General features: G+C 40.4%; 1 protein-coding gene across 1 annotated transcript; it reads right to left on the bottom strand.

The window, feature by feature from the left end:
- Positions 1-8,441: 8,441 nt before the first annotated feature.
- On the bottom strand, positions 8,442-18,875 carry EPCAM (epithelial cell adhesion molecule). Its single transcript, XM_082642536.1, has 9 exons — positions 18,602-18,875; positions 16,271-16,378; positions 15,748-15,988; positions 14,749-14,814; positions 13,657-13,720; positions 12,709-12,810; positions 11,321-11,521; positions 9,565-9,609; positions 8,442-8,784 (listed from the first exon to the last, which is right to left on the bottom strand). The coding sequence occupies exons 1-9, from the start codon at positions 18,675-18,677 to the stop codon at positions 8,743-8,745; spliced, it is 945 nt and encodes a 314-aa protein (XP_082498662.1). The 5' UTR covers positions 18,678-18,875; the 3' UTR covers positions 8,442-8,742.
- Positions 18,876-19,181: the final 306 nt, after the last annotated feature.

Raw genomic sequence — 19,181 nt, 5'->3', positions numbered from 1 at the left:
ATTATTTATTTATCAATTGAGTCTATTAATTCTAAAAATAAAGAGAATACCTGGACTTGCCTGATCTATCTAGAGAGTTAGGATCTGGATGTGTACTAGAGGGCAGTTCAAGGTAATGGAATATCAAAACATAAGCTTCTCATGGCAATTTAAGAAAGACAGAGTTTACAGAGTGGAGATAACCTGACGTGAGGCGGTTTGGTTTCATCTAGGTGAGGGCAGTGGGTTTTTCTCTAGTCTTTAAAGATGAACAAGATTTTTAAAAATCCACTTTAGATTATGAGCTATAATATTTGTACAGTTTAGATGCATAGCTCTGCTGATACAGATGTATCTCCAGAGTGTGAACCTAGTACAAGGAACGTAACCATGGCTGCTTCTGGGCAGGGGGACTAAGGCCAGCAGCCCGAATGGGAGCTTTTCCTGTATGTCCTTTTTTTTTTTTTTTCTGCGGTACGCGGGCCCCCCACCGCTGCGGCCTCTCCCGCCACGGAGCACAGGCTCCGGATGCGGAGGCCCAGCGGCCATGGCTCACGGGCCCAGCCGCTCCGCGGCATGTGGGATCCTCCCGGACTGGGGCATGAACCCGCGTCCCCGGCATCGGCAGGTGGACTCCCAACCACTGCGCCACCAGGGAAGCCCCTCTGTATGTCCTTTTGTTCTGAGAAAGAAAATGTGTCTCAGACCTAAGCCTTATAGTCTGATGTCATTAACTGCTCCTTTTGGGGAGTTACTACCATTTCTGGTAGACTAATGGGCATAAAGTCTAGAAATTCATCTAGAGGACCATCAGCCTTGGCAGAGGACAATGACCTTTCACCAGACTTAAAAGATAGCTAATGATTTCAGACACTCTTTACTTTGTATCCAGGCTAATAATAACAATGATCCTAATAGGCTTTTTTTCCTCCAAAATGCCAAAATGTCTTCGAGAAGAGGGACCTTTAAATTAGCCTGCTTAGAGAAAAGCTTGAAATAAAACTTTGAAATGTGCTTGTAATCAATTTGCCTAAGAGGTTTTTGTTTTGTTTTGTTGTTTGGGTTTTTTTTGGCCACACCATGTGGCTTGCAGGATCTCAGTTCCCGGACCAGGGATTGGACCCAGGCCATGGCATTGAAACCCTGGAATCCTAACCACTGAGCTACCAGGGAACTTCCTAAGAGGTTTTTTTAACAATATCTTTTCTTAGGCTTCCCTCATGGCGCAGTGGTTGAGAATCTGCCTGCCAATGCAGGGGACATGGGTTCAAGCCCTGGTCTGGGAAAATCCCACATGCCACGGAGCAACTAAGTCTGTGCACCACAGCTACTGAGCCTACGCGTCTGGAGCCTGTGCTCCGCAACAAGAGAGGCCGCGACAGTGAGAGACCTGCGCACCGCGATGAAGAGTGGCCCCTGCTCACTGCAACTAGAGAAAGCCCTCACACAGAAACGAAGACCCAACACAGCCAAAAATAAATAAATAAATTCATTTAAAAATATATATATATCTTTTCTTTAAGGCCATGTGCACATATTAAATGTTTATGATAATTTCGAAAGTTATGTCAAATAGTTGTCTTATAGAATTTTTTTATATTTTCTAGTCCTACAGAGGAAACTATGAATTTCTAAAAATAACAGAAAAGAGGGATTTTGCAAAAATGGAACACATGGTACAATATGATTGATAGGGTGCAATAAAATCATTACCACCAAATGGGTTTTAATTTTCTCATATTTTCCAAATTCATAATGACTGTTACCTATTTATAATCAGAGTAAGTAAGTATTGGGCAAAAAGGCACATGTACCTAACAAAGAGGCTCTTCAAAGAAGTAATAATTAAGATTTTTAAACAACCAAAAATAGAAAACTGTTTAGTAAATTTTAAAGTGTTTAACTTAATCGTCTTTGGGTTTTTTTTTTTGCGATACGTGGGCCTCTCTCTCACTGTTGTGGCCTCTCCCATTGTGGAGCACAGGCTCCAGACCCGCAGGCTCAGGGGCCATGGCTCACGGGCCCAGCCACTACACGGCATGTGGGATCTTCCCGGACCGGGGCACGAATCCGTGTCCGCTGCATCGGCAGGCGGACTCTCAACCACTGCGCCACCTGGGAGGCCCAATTAATCGTTTTTTCTGTAACATCTTTATTAGAGTATAATTGCTTTACAATGGTGTGCTAGTTTCTGCTTTATAACAAAGTGAATCAGCTATACATATACATATATCCCCATATCTCCTCCCTCTCGCATCTTAACTTAATCTTAGAAATAAATTATTGCTAGCTCAGGGACTTCCTTGGTGGTGCAGTGGTTGAGAATCCACCTGCCAATGCAGGAGACACGGGTTCAAGCCCTGGTCTGGGAATATCCCACAAGCCGTGGAGCAGCTAAGTCCGTGCACCACAACTACTGAGTCCGAGTGCCACAACTACTGAGCCTGTGCTCTAGAGCCCGCGAGCCACAACTACGGACCCCACGTGCCACAACTACTGAAGCCCACGCACCTAGATTCTATGCTTGGCAACAAGAGAAGCCACCACAATGAGAAGCCCGTGCACCACAACAAAGAGCAACCCCTGCTCGCCGCAACGAAGACCCAATGCAGCCAAAAATAAAATAACTAAATAAATTTCTAAAAATAAATAAATTATTGTTAGCTCAGTTTTCTATGATAATATGCCCATGAGAAATTCATATTCAACACTAATTTTGCCACCACTCTAGTTTCTAAAATTTTTGTAATTTGGTTGTATTATTCCATTATTAAAGAATGACAATAAGTAAAGTGCTGTCAACCATGTCAGAAGCTGCAGTTTCAGAGAAAGGACAACTAAAAATGGCCCCTGGAGCTGAGTATTAAGACATCTTTTTCTTTTTTAAACAGCTTTATGGAGATATAATTTACATACTGCATAATTCATCCATTTAAAGTATATAACTCAATGATTTTTGGTATATTAACAGGGTTGTATAACCATCACAACAATCTAATTTTAGAACATTTTGTCACTCCAAAAAGAAACTCCATACAAATTAGCAGTCACTCCCTATTTCCTACTCCCCCTAGTTCCTGGCAACCACAGATCAACTTTCTGTCTCTATAAATTTGCCTTTTCTGGGCATTTCATATAAATGGAATCATACAATATAGGGTGTTTAGTGACTGGATTCTTTCTCTAAGCTTAATGTTTTTAAAGTTCATTCACGTCATAACATGTGTCAATACTTCACTCCTTTTTATTACCAAATAATGTATTATTGAATGGCTATACCACATTTTATCTATTCATTCATCAGTTGGTGGACGTTTGGATTGTTTCCACTTTTGGCCATCACGAATAATGCTGCTATGAACATTCATTTACAAGTTCTTATGTGGACAAATGTTTTTATTTCTCTTCGATATATACCTAGAAGTGGGACTACTGTATCATACTTTTATACATGTTTAGCTATAGTCCTCATGTTAAACTATAACCCATATGTTTAACATGCTAAGTTTAACATTTTGAGGAATTGTAAAACTTTTCCAATATGCCTGCAACATTTTACATTCTCTTTAGCAATATATAAGTGTTCCAGCTTTTCCACATCCTCACCCACACTTGTTGCTGTCTGTATTTTTGATTCTAGCCATCTTAGTGGGTATGAACAGTATCTTATTGTGGTTTTGATTTTCATTTCCCTAATGACTAATGATATTGAGTATCTTTTCATGTGCTCTGTATGTTCTTCTGAGAAAATATTTGCAAATTATATATCTGACAAAGGACTCGTATTCAGAATCTATAAAGACATCTTACATCTCAATAATAGAAAGATAAATAACCCAATTTAAAAGTGGGCAAATGATCTGAAGAAGTCATTGGTTTTTGAGAAAGCTCTTTGGTTGGTTGATATGGGCAACAGAAGCTCTATGGATTGAAAATTTCATTCTGAAAACAAAATGTGCTAGTTCTATTTAAGAAGTTTGTTAAGAAAGGAAAAGATAGAAATGGCAGCTTGTTAGGGAAGCAAGGTCAGTGGGAATTTTTAGAGGGGTTGGGGGGCCATGTTTTAGGATGATGGGAAATAACTGAAATTATGTTGTATCTACAGAAAGGGTTGTGTTTATTGAGGAGGGAAAACTTTTTCTCTACTCTCTTAAGTTCAGTTACTGGTAGTATGTGAATTAAACTAATAAAAGACAGATTAATGGGGGAAAAGGCACAATTTTTATTAATATATACATGCACAGGAGTTCACAGAAAAGTAAATATCAAAGAATCAGTTAGACTCAGGGTTTCATATATCCTCTTAACAAAGGAAAGAGGGTTTGGACTTCCAGAGATGACAATTGTGGGGAAGTAACCAGGAGAACCAATGGAAGATAAGGGCTGTTGCAGTAAGGTCTAGTTATGCAAACTCATCTCAGTGTCAACTCTCTCTCTCTGGTGATGGGTCGGGGGGAAACACCTTCACAAAGGGAAATTTCTGCCCTGATTTTAGGCAGATAAGGGGAGGGCAGAGAACTCTTTCTGCATCTGTTGATTCTCAGTTGCCTTTAGCTCAAAAAAATCCTTATGCCTAAGTGGCATATTTGGGGGTAGCATATCCTGATCCCCTTCATGTTGAAAGAAGTAGAAAGAGCTGAGACTAAAGTGTTAAGAAAGGCTTCATGAAAGGGGATCTTAAGCTGGGCCTTGACTAAGTAGAGGATATTCCAGATGTAAGAAAGAACATAAGAATATAACCTTTAACACACCATTGTAAAGCAATTATACTCCAATAAAGATGTTAAAAAAAAGAATATAAACTTTAAAAATTGTGAATCACTATGTTGTACACCTGAAACTTATATAACATTGTACATCCACTATACCTCAATTAAAAAAAAGAAAAGAAAGAACATAAACAAAGACATGGTCAAGCCCAAGCAAAATATAAAAGGACTGGGGAACAGGAACATTTGAGGAATGGGAAGGAAAATCTTGAATGCAGCAAAGTTGGATATATTGAAGTATAATGGGAAATAAGGTAGATTGTGACCATTTTCGTTGTTCTGGGAATAATACACAGAAGGGATTGAGAGCGAAGAGGAAGGAAGCCAGAAATTACATCTAGGCAAGTGGTAAAGTTTTGGAGCAGGGTATTGGCAGTGGAGACAAAGGAGGAACCAAGAGAGGCCAGGCAGAATGACCATAGCTAGAGGGCTGGGATCCCACCCGTGGAACACGCCTGTGGCTGCCATTGGTCTCATCCCATCGCTGCCCTTGAGAGTTTTCTCAACTGTTCTTTGTTTTCATCACAAGATTCCAAGTCCTAGGTGGAGGTGCCTGTGCCCTGATGCTCAGAGCAGAGGGAGGATAACCACCCTTAAATTTCTGCAGAGGGAGTTGGAGAACTGGCTCCCAATACCACACACAGGAGGATTCTCCGCAAATGGAAGAGGAGATGGATGCTGGGCAGCCAAAAGGGGAAACGGCACCCAGTGCAGGGCCAGACTGGCAGGGGGAAGGGGCAGAAAAGTGCTAGGATCAACTTTAGGCAAATAATTCTGGGAGCAATGTGGGATTTGGTTTAGAAAGGGAATAGATTGGTGGTGAAGAGATTAGTGAAAATGTGTAAGAGAGGCAAATCAGAGGCAGATTTATTCCTGAGGGAGAATCTCAGGGCCTGATGACTGAAAGAATGGAGAAAGTTAAGAGAGAAAAAAGAACTTGGGACTTGGTACCTGGTGATAATGCCATTAACTGATTCTGAGAATATAAGAGTTCACTAGGTTTTTGGAGGAAGATGATGAGGTCATTAAAGGCTAGTTAAGTGAAACATAGTTTAGTGTAGAACTCAGGGTGAATTACAAGAATGGAGATGGTATTTCTGTTATCATCAGGACTTGGATGGTAACTAAAGCAAGGGAATGATGAAATCCTCCCAGAAGAAAAAGAAAGGAAAAAAATAGAAGAAAGGATAAATCCTAGGAACATCAGTATTTCAGAGTCAGCAGAAGAGAAAACAAAACAGAGGAGAGTAATGCCAGTGAAGCCAAAGAAGAAAATCTGTAGGCAACATACTGGGGTAGGATATGGGGCAGTCATTGTGGTGATAAGCTGTGGAGAGATCAAACGATTCAATACTGGGGAAATTGGTAATTAGCTGGTCAGTGTTGGCTTTTGGCAGGAGTAGCTTCAGAAGAGGTAGAACAGAAACTAGAGGGCACTGGGTTGAAGAGTTACTGATTTAATTACCTCTTAGCTCCAAATTCACCCTTAGTGCATGCTCTGAAGCTTTGTCGGTAGAGGGCGCTGGAGAGACACTGCGAGAAGAAAGGGTATCGTTTCCCCTGTGGCACCTGCTGCTTCCCCAGTGCCCAGCTCCTGCAGCACCCAGGGCTTCTGCAGCCCTGGACAGCAGATGGCAGCTTCCTGGAGCACCAAAACTGCTACACCCAGCTATAAAAGGCAGCTTTATACAGTGCCGTAGGTGTCGGCCAGGACACCTCCCTATGAGGAGCTATCCCTCAGCACCTTAAAGCAGGCGTCAGCAAACTTTTTCTGTAAAGGACCAGAGTAATAGTTAGGCTTTGCATTCCACTGGCCCGGTCTGTTACAATTACTCAACTGCCCTTGTAGTGCAAATCAGCCACACACAACACATAAACAAATGAGTGTAGCTGTGCTCCAAGAAAACTTTATGGACACAGATTTTTATTCCATGAAATTTTCACATATCATGAAATGTTCTTTAAATTTTTTCAACCATTTAAAATGCAAAAACCATCCGTCACCCCCAGACTGTTTAAAAACAGGTGGTAGACCAGGCTGCAGGCTACAGTTTGATGACTCCTGCCCTTGAGAGCAAATTTTTCCAGTGAGTTCCACAAGAGAGATTTTCAAAAAGTTCTGCCAGTGCAGCACCACAGCAACTTCTCTGCTCTTTATCAGAGCCCTCTCCCACAAGGTCTGGATTCCAGCCCAGGGTGTGGGGCTTGGCGGAAGTAGAGGGCCTCTTCTCTGGGTGCTGTCCCAGCCCTGGGGTGGTGGCTGCTCCTTGTATCTGCTATTCTGTCTTTAAAGTTCTCATTACTTTCTACTACTAATTTTTGTTGCTGTGTGACAAATTACCACAAATTTAGCATCTTAAAACAATAAACATTTATCACCTCACTTTCTATAGGTCTGGAGTCCAAGCAAAGCGTGACTGGGTCTTTTCCTCAGGGTCTCAAGACTCCAGTGAAAATGTCACCAGGGTTGCTCTCATCAGGAGCTGAAGTCGTCTTCCGAGCTCACTGGTTGTTGACAGAATTCACTTCCATGGTTGAGGGACTGAGGCCCTCGGCCACTAGGGTCGGCCTGCCATTTCCTGATAGGTGACTCTCTCCAAAACACGGCAGCTTGCTTTAAGGCTAACAGGAGAGCACGTTTATTTCTGCTTTTTGTCTCTTACTTCTAGGCACTCTTTTGTAATCTCCCTTGAGTCAAGTGATGAGGGATCTTAACTACATCTACAAAATCCCTTCACCTTTGCCATATAACTTAATCTCAGGGGTGATAGCCTATCATATTCACAGATCTTGCCCACACTCTAAGGGAAGAAATTACATACAGCATATATATCATGGGTAAGAAATCTTAGGGGCCATCCTAGAATTTGCCTACTACGGAAGGGATAAAAATCAGAGGTAAATGTTTAAATCTAGTTTTTATATTTTCTTTAATGTTTTCATAGTGTTTAAAAATTTTTCCTAAGAAAAGCAAAATATTTCAGGATACTTTAACTTCATATAAAATGTGTTTGTACCATAATTATTCAGTTGAAAAACTGGTGCTTCTAGTTCAACCAACCATGGAATTCATGGTTCACAACATTCTCCATCAATTCTGCCTCAAGGTATTAAGTGTCTGTCAAAATGCCACTTTGACTAAAATAGAATCTTAGATGCATGCAGAATAAAATTGTTTGGTTTTTCTGTGTAGATGTTACACACTACAGGGACTTCCCTGGTGCCCCAGTGAGTAAGACTCCGTGCTCCCAATGCAGGGGGCCCAGGTTCAACCCCTGGTGGGGGAACTAGATCCTGCATGCCGCTACTAAGAAGTCCACATGCCACAACTAAAGAGCCTGCGTGCTGCAACAAAGACCTGGCGCAGCCAAAATAGATAAATATATATTTTTTAAACATGTTATTAAAAAAAAAAGAAGTTACACACTACAGGTTATAAACTTTATATTGAATATACATGATTATAAGGACTCATGCAAATTCTAATTTGTAGCTAGCATTCAGAGCATTTCTTAACCTATTGTTTGTATACTATGAAATTTGATTCAATATGATTCAAATGAAGTTAGGAAACTCATTTTTTAAGTGTTTTATTTCATAGTTCATAAAAAACATTTATATGTACACGACTCAAAGTAGACAGAAAGGCAGCTATTTAACCACAAACAGACAAGACAGTAGTCACTCAGACTCTACTGTGGAAGCATATTTAATGTATACCCTTCAATGTTAGGCATAAATAATTCAAACTATGCAGTTCAAATTCTGGGTTTTAGATCAGATCTGCATATATATGACACTTGCGGTCAAATTTTAAGATTAGTAAAGTCAATTTCAACTGCTTATATTTTGAATACAGGTTTAACTGTTACAAATATATGATGTTAACTAACACAATAGCGGTCTTCAAAGATCTTCTCTTTGCCCCACGTTCATACGTTTGTAATCTGAGTCTGTTTGCTAATTTCCCTTATAGTTACTCTTCAAATTAGTGTTATGCATTGAGTTCCCTATGCATTTCACCCATCTCTTTTATCTGAAAGAGGGAAAAAGAAAAAATTAAAATAATTTTGGACCCAGTCTTTTGTTCATTCTGAAAATAGCTTAAAAAACAAAAAGGAAAGCAAGAAAATTCTCCACATTTATGACTTATTTAAATTTTTTTTAAAAAAGGTATATTACAAGGAAGCACACATTAAGTACATGATCCAAATTGCTTTTTAGAGATAAGATGGCCAAAGTGACAGGGGGAAGTAGCAGGTAAGCTAAATCTTTAAGAATGGGTAATATTTTTGTTAAATGTATACCATTTTTAAATATAGGAAGAACCAATTCATTTTCTATTACGAATCTTTTACTTTATGGGTGAGGAAACTGAAGTTTAGAATTAAATGATTTGTCTGAGATCGCACAACTAATTATAGGCAGAACCGAGACATGATGATGACAACTACTGCGGATGGCAAACATCTTGCTGTGCGGCAAGCATGGGATCGACACTCTACACAGATTACTTTATTAAATCCTTACAATGGGTCTGTACTATTATCCCTGTCTTACAGATAAAGGAAACATGGAGGCTTAAGGGAAGTTAAATAACTTGCCCAGCCAATAAGTGGTCAGAATTCAATATAATCTGGTCTGCTATGGAACTCGTGAAAGAAAATTTAGCATTGTGAGACTCTCCCTAAGACCCTAAGGACTATACTATAAAGGGATTCAAGTGTAATTGAGACCTGTCAGTGTCTGGAAGGTATAGGGATTATTAGGAGTAAGAGATTAAAACAAGGGCCTTTTAATTAAATAATCCACTTACCTCAGCTTTCTCATATTTTGCCATTCTTTTCTTTCTGGAAACAACCTATATGGAAGAAAAATGATTACCATTTGAGGACTGCTACCCAAACAAAAAGTTAGTTTAAATTGACACATATGCTTTTAATGAACACAATTCTGATATGAACAAATTTAATTTTAAAATCCGTAGACATTGTTTCTCAAATGCACTGAGAAAACAATGAATAATCTTTAGTGAAATTTAACAGCTTAGTGTGCATTCTTCCACATCTTTTTCCATCCTAATACAAATATATGAACATATGCATACAAGTTTTAGGGGGTCTCAAAAAAAAATGGGATCATGCAGAGTATCATTTCCCTCTTTGCACAGCCTGTATCCACATCACAGGAATCCTTCCAGATCAAAAGCTATAGATTGAACTCCTTTTTTTTTTTTGAACTCCTTCTTTTTAATAGCCACTTTACTCCATGGCATGGATACCCCACAGTTTACTCATCCGTCCTCCTCTGGATGTACACTCAGGTTGTTTCCAGATTCACCCTTACTAGCAACGCTGGAATATATGACTTTGACCATGCTTCCTTATGAACTTGTGCTTTCATTTCTGTAGGACAATTAGATTTCTATGATGAACCTTTGTGTTTATCTGCCATGTGGAATTCCTTTTCTGTAAATTATCTATTCACACCTATTACCACTCTTTCTTTAGTTTCCTCATCATTTTCTAAGAACCCTTTATATAGTATGCATAATAATCTTGTTTTATGCATCGTGAATATTTTCCCCCAGCCTATCATTGACATTTTTTTCACTTTACAGTATCTCTGCCATATAAAATATTTAATTTCAATGAAGTCAAATATATACTTCTTCCTTCATGGATTCCAGATTTCCCACCTTACTTGGTTTCTTTTACCACAAGGTTGTACAACATCTCCTAAATTAATTTTGAGACTTATCTTATTCTTTAACATTTTGAACTATAACCCATCTAGAATTTGTGTTTGAACATGGGTGTACTGCCCAACTCCTTTCATGCTGCTGTGCTCCAAAACGTGCTATTCACACACAGTTGAGCAATACGGCCAGCCCTGGTGGGGTGAAACAGGAATCCAACTTTTGTTTTCTTCCAGATGGATAGCCAAGTGTGATAATGCTGCTGAACTGAAAATATAACTTCTCATATACCATCAAATCTATTTCTGAATTTGTTGTGTTGGTAAAATTTCCTGATGCTGAAGTACCCTTACGTATCTAGAACAAATGCCGCTTGTTCAGCTGATACAGTCTTCTTCTGAAGCACTGCTAAGTTCAGTTTACATTAAATCTTTTATTTTGAACTGTTGCTTCATATTTATCCCTTTTAATTCTTTTTTATGCTAACATTAGTTTGTGTTCTGTAGTTTCATCTTACTGAATGGTTTGGGAATTCAGGTTATTTTGCACTAACCCTGGCAACAGTGTTGAACTGCACTCCTGTGTGCAGTGAGGACAACTGAAGGACGGTTGCTATTTGATAGCAAGGTAACCAACCTGTGAGGTGCTCAGCTACAAGCTTTTCTCAGATCAGTATCCTTTCTTGCTTCATAAGGTTGACTATTTTATAAAAAGGGACCGGAAATGCAACAGATTCATTCAGCATAAAGGATTACAAAAAATGAAGACTTGGTTTCATTAACTTGTTTTGGAACACGGTTGTGGCTTTTTCATATTATCACCTTTTCTTCAAAGAAGAGACCCTGAAATGAAATTTTACTTGTCCTATGCTCACCAGCACAACAATTCCAGCAGTAATTGCTACTGCCACAACCACAATGACAGCAATAATACCAGCTTGTAGACCCTGCATTGAAAATTCAGGTGGTTTTTCATCAACATAGTAAATTGAAGTTCGACCAGGATCCAGATCCAGTAGTTCCCCATTTACTCTCAGGTCCATCCTTTTGGACTGGAACAAGGATTCATCTTTAACCTACATTGAGAAGGAGAAAAGCATTTTAAAATAGTTAAGAAAACCTACCATGGCCACGTAGAATTACGTGCCAATTACGTACCAAAAGAACTGCTGCCAAGAATCTTTATGGTTTTGGTGATAACAATCTCATCCATTGAAACGTAAGAAAGAAAAAACCAAAAAAACCCCACCACTTTAATGACAGGAAAATTTCAAACATACACAAAGGTAGAAAGAATAGAATAATGAGATCCCATGTACCTGTTAATGCAGACTCAATAACATAAACACGTGGCCAACCTTATTTTATCTACTCTTCCTTCTATCCCCACACCCCCAGCCTCTCCCAGCCTGGTTTTTTGTTTTGTTTGTTTTGTGGGGTTTTGTTTTGTTTTGTTTTGCTGCATCGCTTGGCTTGTGGGATCTTAGTTCCCTGACCAGGGATCGAACTCTAGCCCTTGGCAGTGAAATCACGGAGTCCTAACCACTGGACTGCCAGGGAATTCCTTGGCCTTGTTATTTTGAAGTGAATCCCAGATTTCATCAGAAAATAGCTCACTTTAGGGACTTCCCTGGTGGTCCAGTGGTTAACACTCCATGCTTCCGTTTCAGGGGGCACGGGTTCGATCCCTGGTCAGGGAACTAAGATCTCCCATGCTGTACAGCACAGTCAAAAAAATTTTTAAAAAAAGAACAAAGCCTCAGTGGCCCTGTGGTTACTATCAAGTGGTCTAACATATACGTAACTGAAATTCCAGGAGATGGGCTCAGGAAAAAAAAAAAAAAGAAGAAAATAGCTCACTTCAGTATATTAAAGTTTAAACAAACATTTTAATCACACCAGTTACACATCATTTTTTACATAGTCTCTTGTTAATGGAAATTATAGTAGGGGAAGGCTACACTCACAAACTAAATAACTGCCAAGGAGGTAATAAGAATCATAGAAGAGAAGATATTCTAGGCAGAACAATGTGATAAAAAGGCATAAATATACAAACAAGTAAGAAAGGGGTTTAAGAAAGGTGACTGTGAACGACAAGGAGGACAAAATTAATTGCAGCATGAGAACCAGTTGGAGAACAGTTATTCATACAGTTGATCTAAAAGTAGAGAAACAGGTGAAAGATCTTGAATCCACTGAGGCATGATAGAGAACATTACATTTCTAAACACAAGAATAAAATGAGGAAGATTACACTCACATCTTTTTCAAAATAATAAGCCACATCAGCTATGTCCACATCATTCTGAGTTTTCTGAGAAGAATTTTGTACCAGGTCAATAACGATAACATCATTCTCATACTGGGGGAAAAATGGAAAAATACAAATTAATATTACTATAACCAAAACTGTATGAAAATATCATTGTTCAATAATCAGAATATTCAGTGTTTGATTTTCTGTAATCTGCAGGTGTCAGATTGCAGGTGTCAGGTGTCTTGTCATTAGTGGATAATTGGGTTTATCACTAATAATTTCAAAATCTTTGGGAGGTTTTAAAAATCTATCCAAAGGAATTAAAATAGCAATGCAACCAAAGATAATTATAATTTTCTCTTCAAAAGAGAATTTTTAAAAGATTTTAAACAAGATATTAAAGTACCTTATTTGGTTAGAACTACTTTAATGCTAAAATGCCAAAGAAATGCAATCCAAAATGCAGTGGCATTTACCATGTTCTGTTTTTAGGAAGGAAAAGTCTGTCCCTACCAAAAAGTCTTTTAAAAAATGACAGCAATTTTCTGCCTTGAAAGAGTTCCATCACACTATTCAAGCATTTTTCAACCAAAGCTGAAAGAGTTAAGGAAGGGCTAACTGGTTAAAGACTAGCTCCTGAAACCAGAGAAAACAGGACTACGTAGCATCCTAAGTATTGCCAAAAACAACCACAGAGAGATGTTTTCCAAGGTGTGAAGACTGGCATGTGTTAGAATAGTAAGAGACACTACATTTTCTTTAAGGGTAAACTGAGGTTTTCAAAGACTACGGAAGGAAAACAACAACAGGGGATTTGCAGGATTAAGTGCCCAGGGCTTAAACTGTTATTCAAATGCAGTTTAACCACTATCAAAAATCATACCCAAACCAAACTATCCGACCAATTTTCTGTTAAAGCTCACTTGCTAAAAAAAAAAAAAAAAATCTCACCAGAATATTTGTGATATATTTTGGATCCAGTTGATAACGACTTGTGATTACCTCCTTGAGTGCACTGTAAATAAAAAATTTTATGCCATTTTACAACTATCATCATTATAATTGATGCAAAAACTGCTGAGTTCTAGTTTGACTAGAAACAGGATATTTACACAGTATCCAAGTATCCACCCACAGATTATACTTATTAATTACAAAAAGGAAAGTGGTAACTCCATAGTAGAGAAACCTGGTGGACACCACCCTGACCACAGTTAACATTACTAGTGAAGGGACAAGCTGATGTCGTGCGCCTCCCAGTGTGAGGTACTGAGACAGACACAAGATCACTTTAAGTAGCTTTCCTATCAAAAATGAATTACGTGTATTTAATTATGAGGAAACATGAGACAAATCCAAAATTGAGGGACATTCTATAAAACAATTTGCCCATACTCTTCAAAAATATCAATGTCATGGTTTATAATTCAAATATTAATTAAAAATTTAAATTTTATTGGAAAAACAAAGACAAAGAAAGGCCAAAGCAGTGTTCCATATTTAAAGAGACTGAATGGTCATAACAACTAAATGCATGATCTTAGACTGGGTCCTGGGTCAGAGGGGGAAAAGTTGCCACAAAGGACATCGGGAAAACTGGCACAATGTGGTTTAACATTAAATTTCCTGAATTTGATAACTGTATAGTGGTTATGTAAGAAAATGCCTTTTGTTCCTAGGAAAAGATACACCACAGTATTTAGGGGTCAAGGTGCATGACATCTAGAACTTGCTCTCAAATGTTCTGGGGAAATAATATTTATACATGCTCAGATAGATATAGAAAGTACACACACATATGCATAAACATATAAAAAGAAAATGTGGCAAAATGTTTACTGGTAAATCTGAGCGAAGGGTACTACAGGAATCTGTACAATTCTTGCACTTCTATTTTTTAAAAGAAGTTTAAAATATTATTTACAGTATTTTATTTTTCAGAAACATGAAAACGCACTGAGACTTGTTTTAGTTTATCTAGTGGTGTAGGAGGGAAGTTCTGAGCACCAACTGTGCAAACGTAATGCCTTTAATAGCACTTACGCCTGCAAACTTTGAACATCATAAGGTTTTTCTCTTGTCTTGTGTTTTAGTTCAATGATGATCCAGCTATAAAGTAAAAAGACAGTATTGATTGACCATAACAACTCAGCCTTTTATATTATTTTCTTAATATGCTAATACCCAAATTCCCAAGTGGAATTACAGGAGAATTAACAGAAAAAGGATCTATACAAAAGATATGCCCTTCATTTCTTCCTTGGCCCTCACACACATCATTCATAAAGAACTCAGGCTTTATAACATGGACCCTCTGGCCTCTGGTCACCACACTCAAGATCACATATTACATATTCAAAACTAAATTTAATTAAATGAATCCAAAAAGCATGAAAACAAGTAATATATAGGCAGCTAAGGCTTAGTTGGTCATGTTGGGTCACGTTCATGGGAAGAGACAAAAAGGCACTGAGAGAAACAGAAAAGTGGCCACAAGGCTCTCCGAAGACAGAAGTGGAGAGAGTGCCTGCCTTGGTCTTTCTAGTCCTTTCCAATAAAATCTTTTTTGGCTTAATCTAGCTGCAGTGTGTTTCCATTCCTTTCCATTACGTAATCCCTGAAACAATCATACCTCGCTCTAAGACACAATAAATGAGCAAATATATACATAGCTTAAATCATTCATATACATTTAACACTAATCTCATTTTAAAATACTGAAGAGTGTTAAGTAAAAATATATTAAGGAAAATTATGTTTAGTATGCTACCATAAGAAAAAAATTTAAAAATAAGAAAAACTACATTGCTAGTAAATTCACAGAAGATCTCTGGAAGGTTATGGCGTAAACTGATGACATCAGTTCTACGGAAGTAAACTGAGTAAATGGGGGATTGAGATGGGATGGGGGCTTGTCACTGTCCACTCTCTTCTATCTTTTGAATTCTAAGTCACAAAATCATATTACATGTTCAAAACTAAATTTAATTAAACAAATCCGAAAAGCATGAAAACAAGAAATTTATAGGCAGCCCGACTCACAAGGTCCTCACTGGCTCGGAGCAGGATATTTCACTGTCCTTATCGGTTCTTCTGACCCCAGCAGTGTTCACACACCAGCACGTGGAGGTGCCATTGCACTGCTTGGCTTTAAAGAGCCCCTTGTCGTCACACTCGGGATCATAGAGCCCGTCATTATTCTGGATAGCGCCCTCTGGTTTCACTCTTCTCCCATCCTTTGAGCCAGTCATTTCTGCCTTCATCACCAAACATTTGGAAGCCACTGAAAAGAAAGCATCATGTCAAAGTGAAAAATAACTGCAGTTGTATGCTTAAGGAAAATATTTAATTTACTCCAAACTTCCAGGGCCAAACATTACCGTAGACTTATAAGTTCCCAGGTTCACTTTCTAAATCATAAGAAACTTCAGAGATGAGATAATGTTGACAAAATAACATCATTCAGATTTAAGCCAATTAAACGCTTCCCGATTCAAGACAAATCAATTAAAGAAGTATAAGTCAAAATAAAACTTAAAGGCAATGAGGATAATATTCTACTCACGTTTTGTGCAAATGACGGAATGTTGTGTACCGATTGAAGTACACTGGCACTGACCATGCGCATTCACAGAGCAGTTTGTGGTCAGTTTGTAGTTTTCACACACACATCCTGCAGGGGAAAAAATCCACTTTAAAAATGAGGATCCAACTATCAACTCTGATGGTGGACCAGCTAAATTACGTTCTGACAATAATGTCCAAGTTAGGGCTTCCCTGGTGGCACAGTGGTTGAGAGTCCGCCTGCCGATGCAGGGGACACAGGTTCGTGCCCTGGTCCGGGAAGATCCCACATGCCACGGAGCAGCTAGGCCCGTGAGCCATGGCCGCTGAGCCTGCATGTCCGGAGCCTGTGCTCCGCAACAGGAGAGGCCACAACAGTGAGAGGCCCACATACCTCAAAAAAAAAAAAAAAAAGTAAAATAAAATAGATAACACGGACCTGCTGTATAGCACAGGGAACTCCACTCAATATTCTACAGTAACCTATATGGGAAAAGAATCTGAAAAAGAATGGATATATGTATAACTGAACCATTTTGCTGTACACCGGAAACACACTGTAAAATCAACTAGATCCCAATATATAATAAAAATTAAATTTAAAAAAGTACCAATTCTATGATCAGTGAATAACTCACATTACCTCCCTCTTCCCACCCCATTTTCTTAATAAGAAATGTTTCTTGAGACTTAATGGGAACATATTCAACCCTTGGACAATTTCGTATCTTAGAAAAATTATACTTTCAATTGAATTTGGAGGTACCTCCGGATGTGCATTTCCTAACTAAATTAAACTCTAGAACCTGATTTTGAAAGCGCTATTAAGAAGCCCATCCTGGATACTGATGTCAATTTAATAGTTATATCTTCGACTATCTCAAAAGTTCATTTTAACTTCAAATGGCAAGCACATCTAATTTCTTCGTCTAGCTAAGAGAGTGCAATCTTTAAAAACAAAAACTAATTACGACAGACCAAAGAATTTATATATTGCTCCTTCATATCTCAAGTTGGCTTTAGTTTTTCCCTGTTTAAATTAAAATCAATACGAACCACCTATATAATCTGTCCAGCACTAAACTCAGTATCGGGGTCATAAAAAGAGAAAGTATAGTGCCGGTCCTCAAGGAGTTAAAATCTTATGCAGCACTACGCTATACCTGCTCAGAGCACATATTTATGCCTAAATGTGAAATTTAAAAGTGACCAATCAGACTTTCTGAACATACTCCTAGAGCAGCTATCATCACTTCAAAGCAATTTAAAATTAAGTATTTGGTCTCAGATTGAAGTTGAAAAAACATGAGTTGATTAAACTGCATTATTTTGAAAGTGTAGTGAATTAGGCTGAGCCCTGCTGGTGAGACTACAAAAGCCTTTCCACGAAACTTTGGCTAACTGACACTTCGCTGCTAGCCACGACCTTACAAATAATCAAGAGATGGCAGCCAAGATGTTTATTCCAGAGTAAGAAAAACTGGAATCAAACTACATGTCCAACATTAGGATAACGGTGCGACCTTCCAGGCTATAGATTGTTTTGTACCATTTAAATCATGCTTTGCAAGACTAAAGGAAACGGAAAACTCTGGATATTATGTAGGGGGAAAAAATCAAGACATAAAACCATGTGTTTAGGTTCAGGGTAATGTTTAGAGCAATGTCTAAAAGAAAAATATACCCAATTATTAATTACAGGATTTTCTTGAAGTGGTTCCAATATGACTTTTTTTTACTCTTTACGATTATCGATATATCTGGGTTCCCTACAATAAACTTGGCATTATTTATATGATCCTTAAAGAGAAAACATCCACACACCTCGTTGTCAAGGCCCTCCTCCCCGCGCACAGGTGCGTAGCGGCCCCGGAGGCCTCACCGCAGCCGCCAGTCCCCGCCCGAGACCCACATCCGGGGCCCACCGCAGGTGCCCGGGGAGGGGCGGGGCCGCAGGTCGCAGTCGCAGAGTCCCCTCCCGGCCCCGGCAGGTTTCCGCTTCGCCAAAACCCCAAGTGCGCAGGGGCCGAAGGAGGTGGGCGCGTCGAGGCGGCCGCGACCGCAGCCACTCTGCTCCCCGCCTGCCCCTCCACCCCTGCCCCGGTCCACTTCCCGAGAGAGGCGCGCAGAGCGCCAAGCGAGGCTGCTCCCTCCGGCCCGCCCGAGTGGGCGCCTTCCCGCTGCCTCCCACCCGCACAGAGCCTGGGCAGCCCCGCGCCGTCAGTCTCCGGGCGGAGAAGCGCGGCCGCTCGCCCCGTCCCCGCAGGTTACGTCTAGGGCGCCGAGGGCCGCCACCCCTTGGTCCTCCTAACCCCCCAACTCCGCTCCTCACCTTCCTGGGCCGCGGTCACCGCCGCCGTCGCCGCGGCGAGCAGGAGCCCGAACGCAAGGACGTGGGGGGGCGCCATGCTGCGCGCGTCGAGGACAAGGGCGCGAAGGGCTCGAGGCGGGCCGGGGGCTCGCGGGAGGGCGCGCGGACAGAGTAGGCCGCCGGGAGCCCGCTGGCCGGCGGGACGGCGCGAGGCCTGGGACGCGCGGGTCCGCGTAGGGAGGACGACAGCGAGGTTCCCGGGGCCGGGAGCACGGTGCGAGCTGGCCGGCGGACTGCGCGCTTTGGACGCTCAGCGGGGCGGAGCAGACCTTCCAGACCTGGCGGCCCCGCCCCCGGCCCCTGCCCGCGGCAGCTCACCTCTGACGGCCAGTTCTCGGCTATGAGTCACAGCCGGGAGGCGGGGGGAGGGAACAGACTCCCCTCCCCTCCCCCACTCGGAACGCGGCCGTTGGGATACCACCCCCTCCCCAGGTGTGCGCCGGGTTCGCCAGGTGCTTGCTCCTGCGGCTGGTGGGGGCGGGAAGGGTGGGACCCTGGGTGGCCACGGAGAAAGTTTGAAAATACTGAGACTTCCTTTTTA

Source organism: Mesoplodon mirus (assembly GCF_964341445.2).
Source record: "Mesoplodon mirus genome assembly, chromosome: 14".
In the NCBI taxonomy this organism is placed as follows: domain Eukaryota; kingdom Metazoa; phylum Chordata; class Mammalia; order Artiodactyla; family Ziphiidae; genus Mesoplodon; species Mesoplodon mirus.
The sequence above is the reverse complement of the archived record's forward strand: the minus strand, read 5'-3'. Positions and strand labels throughout refer to the sequence as shown.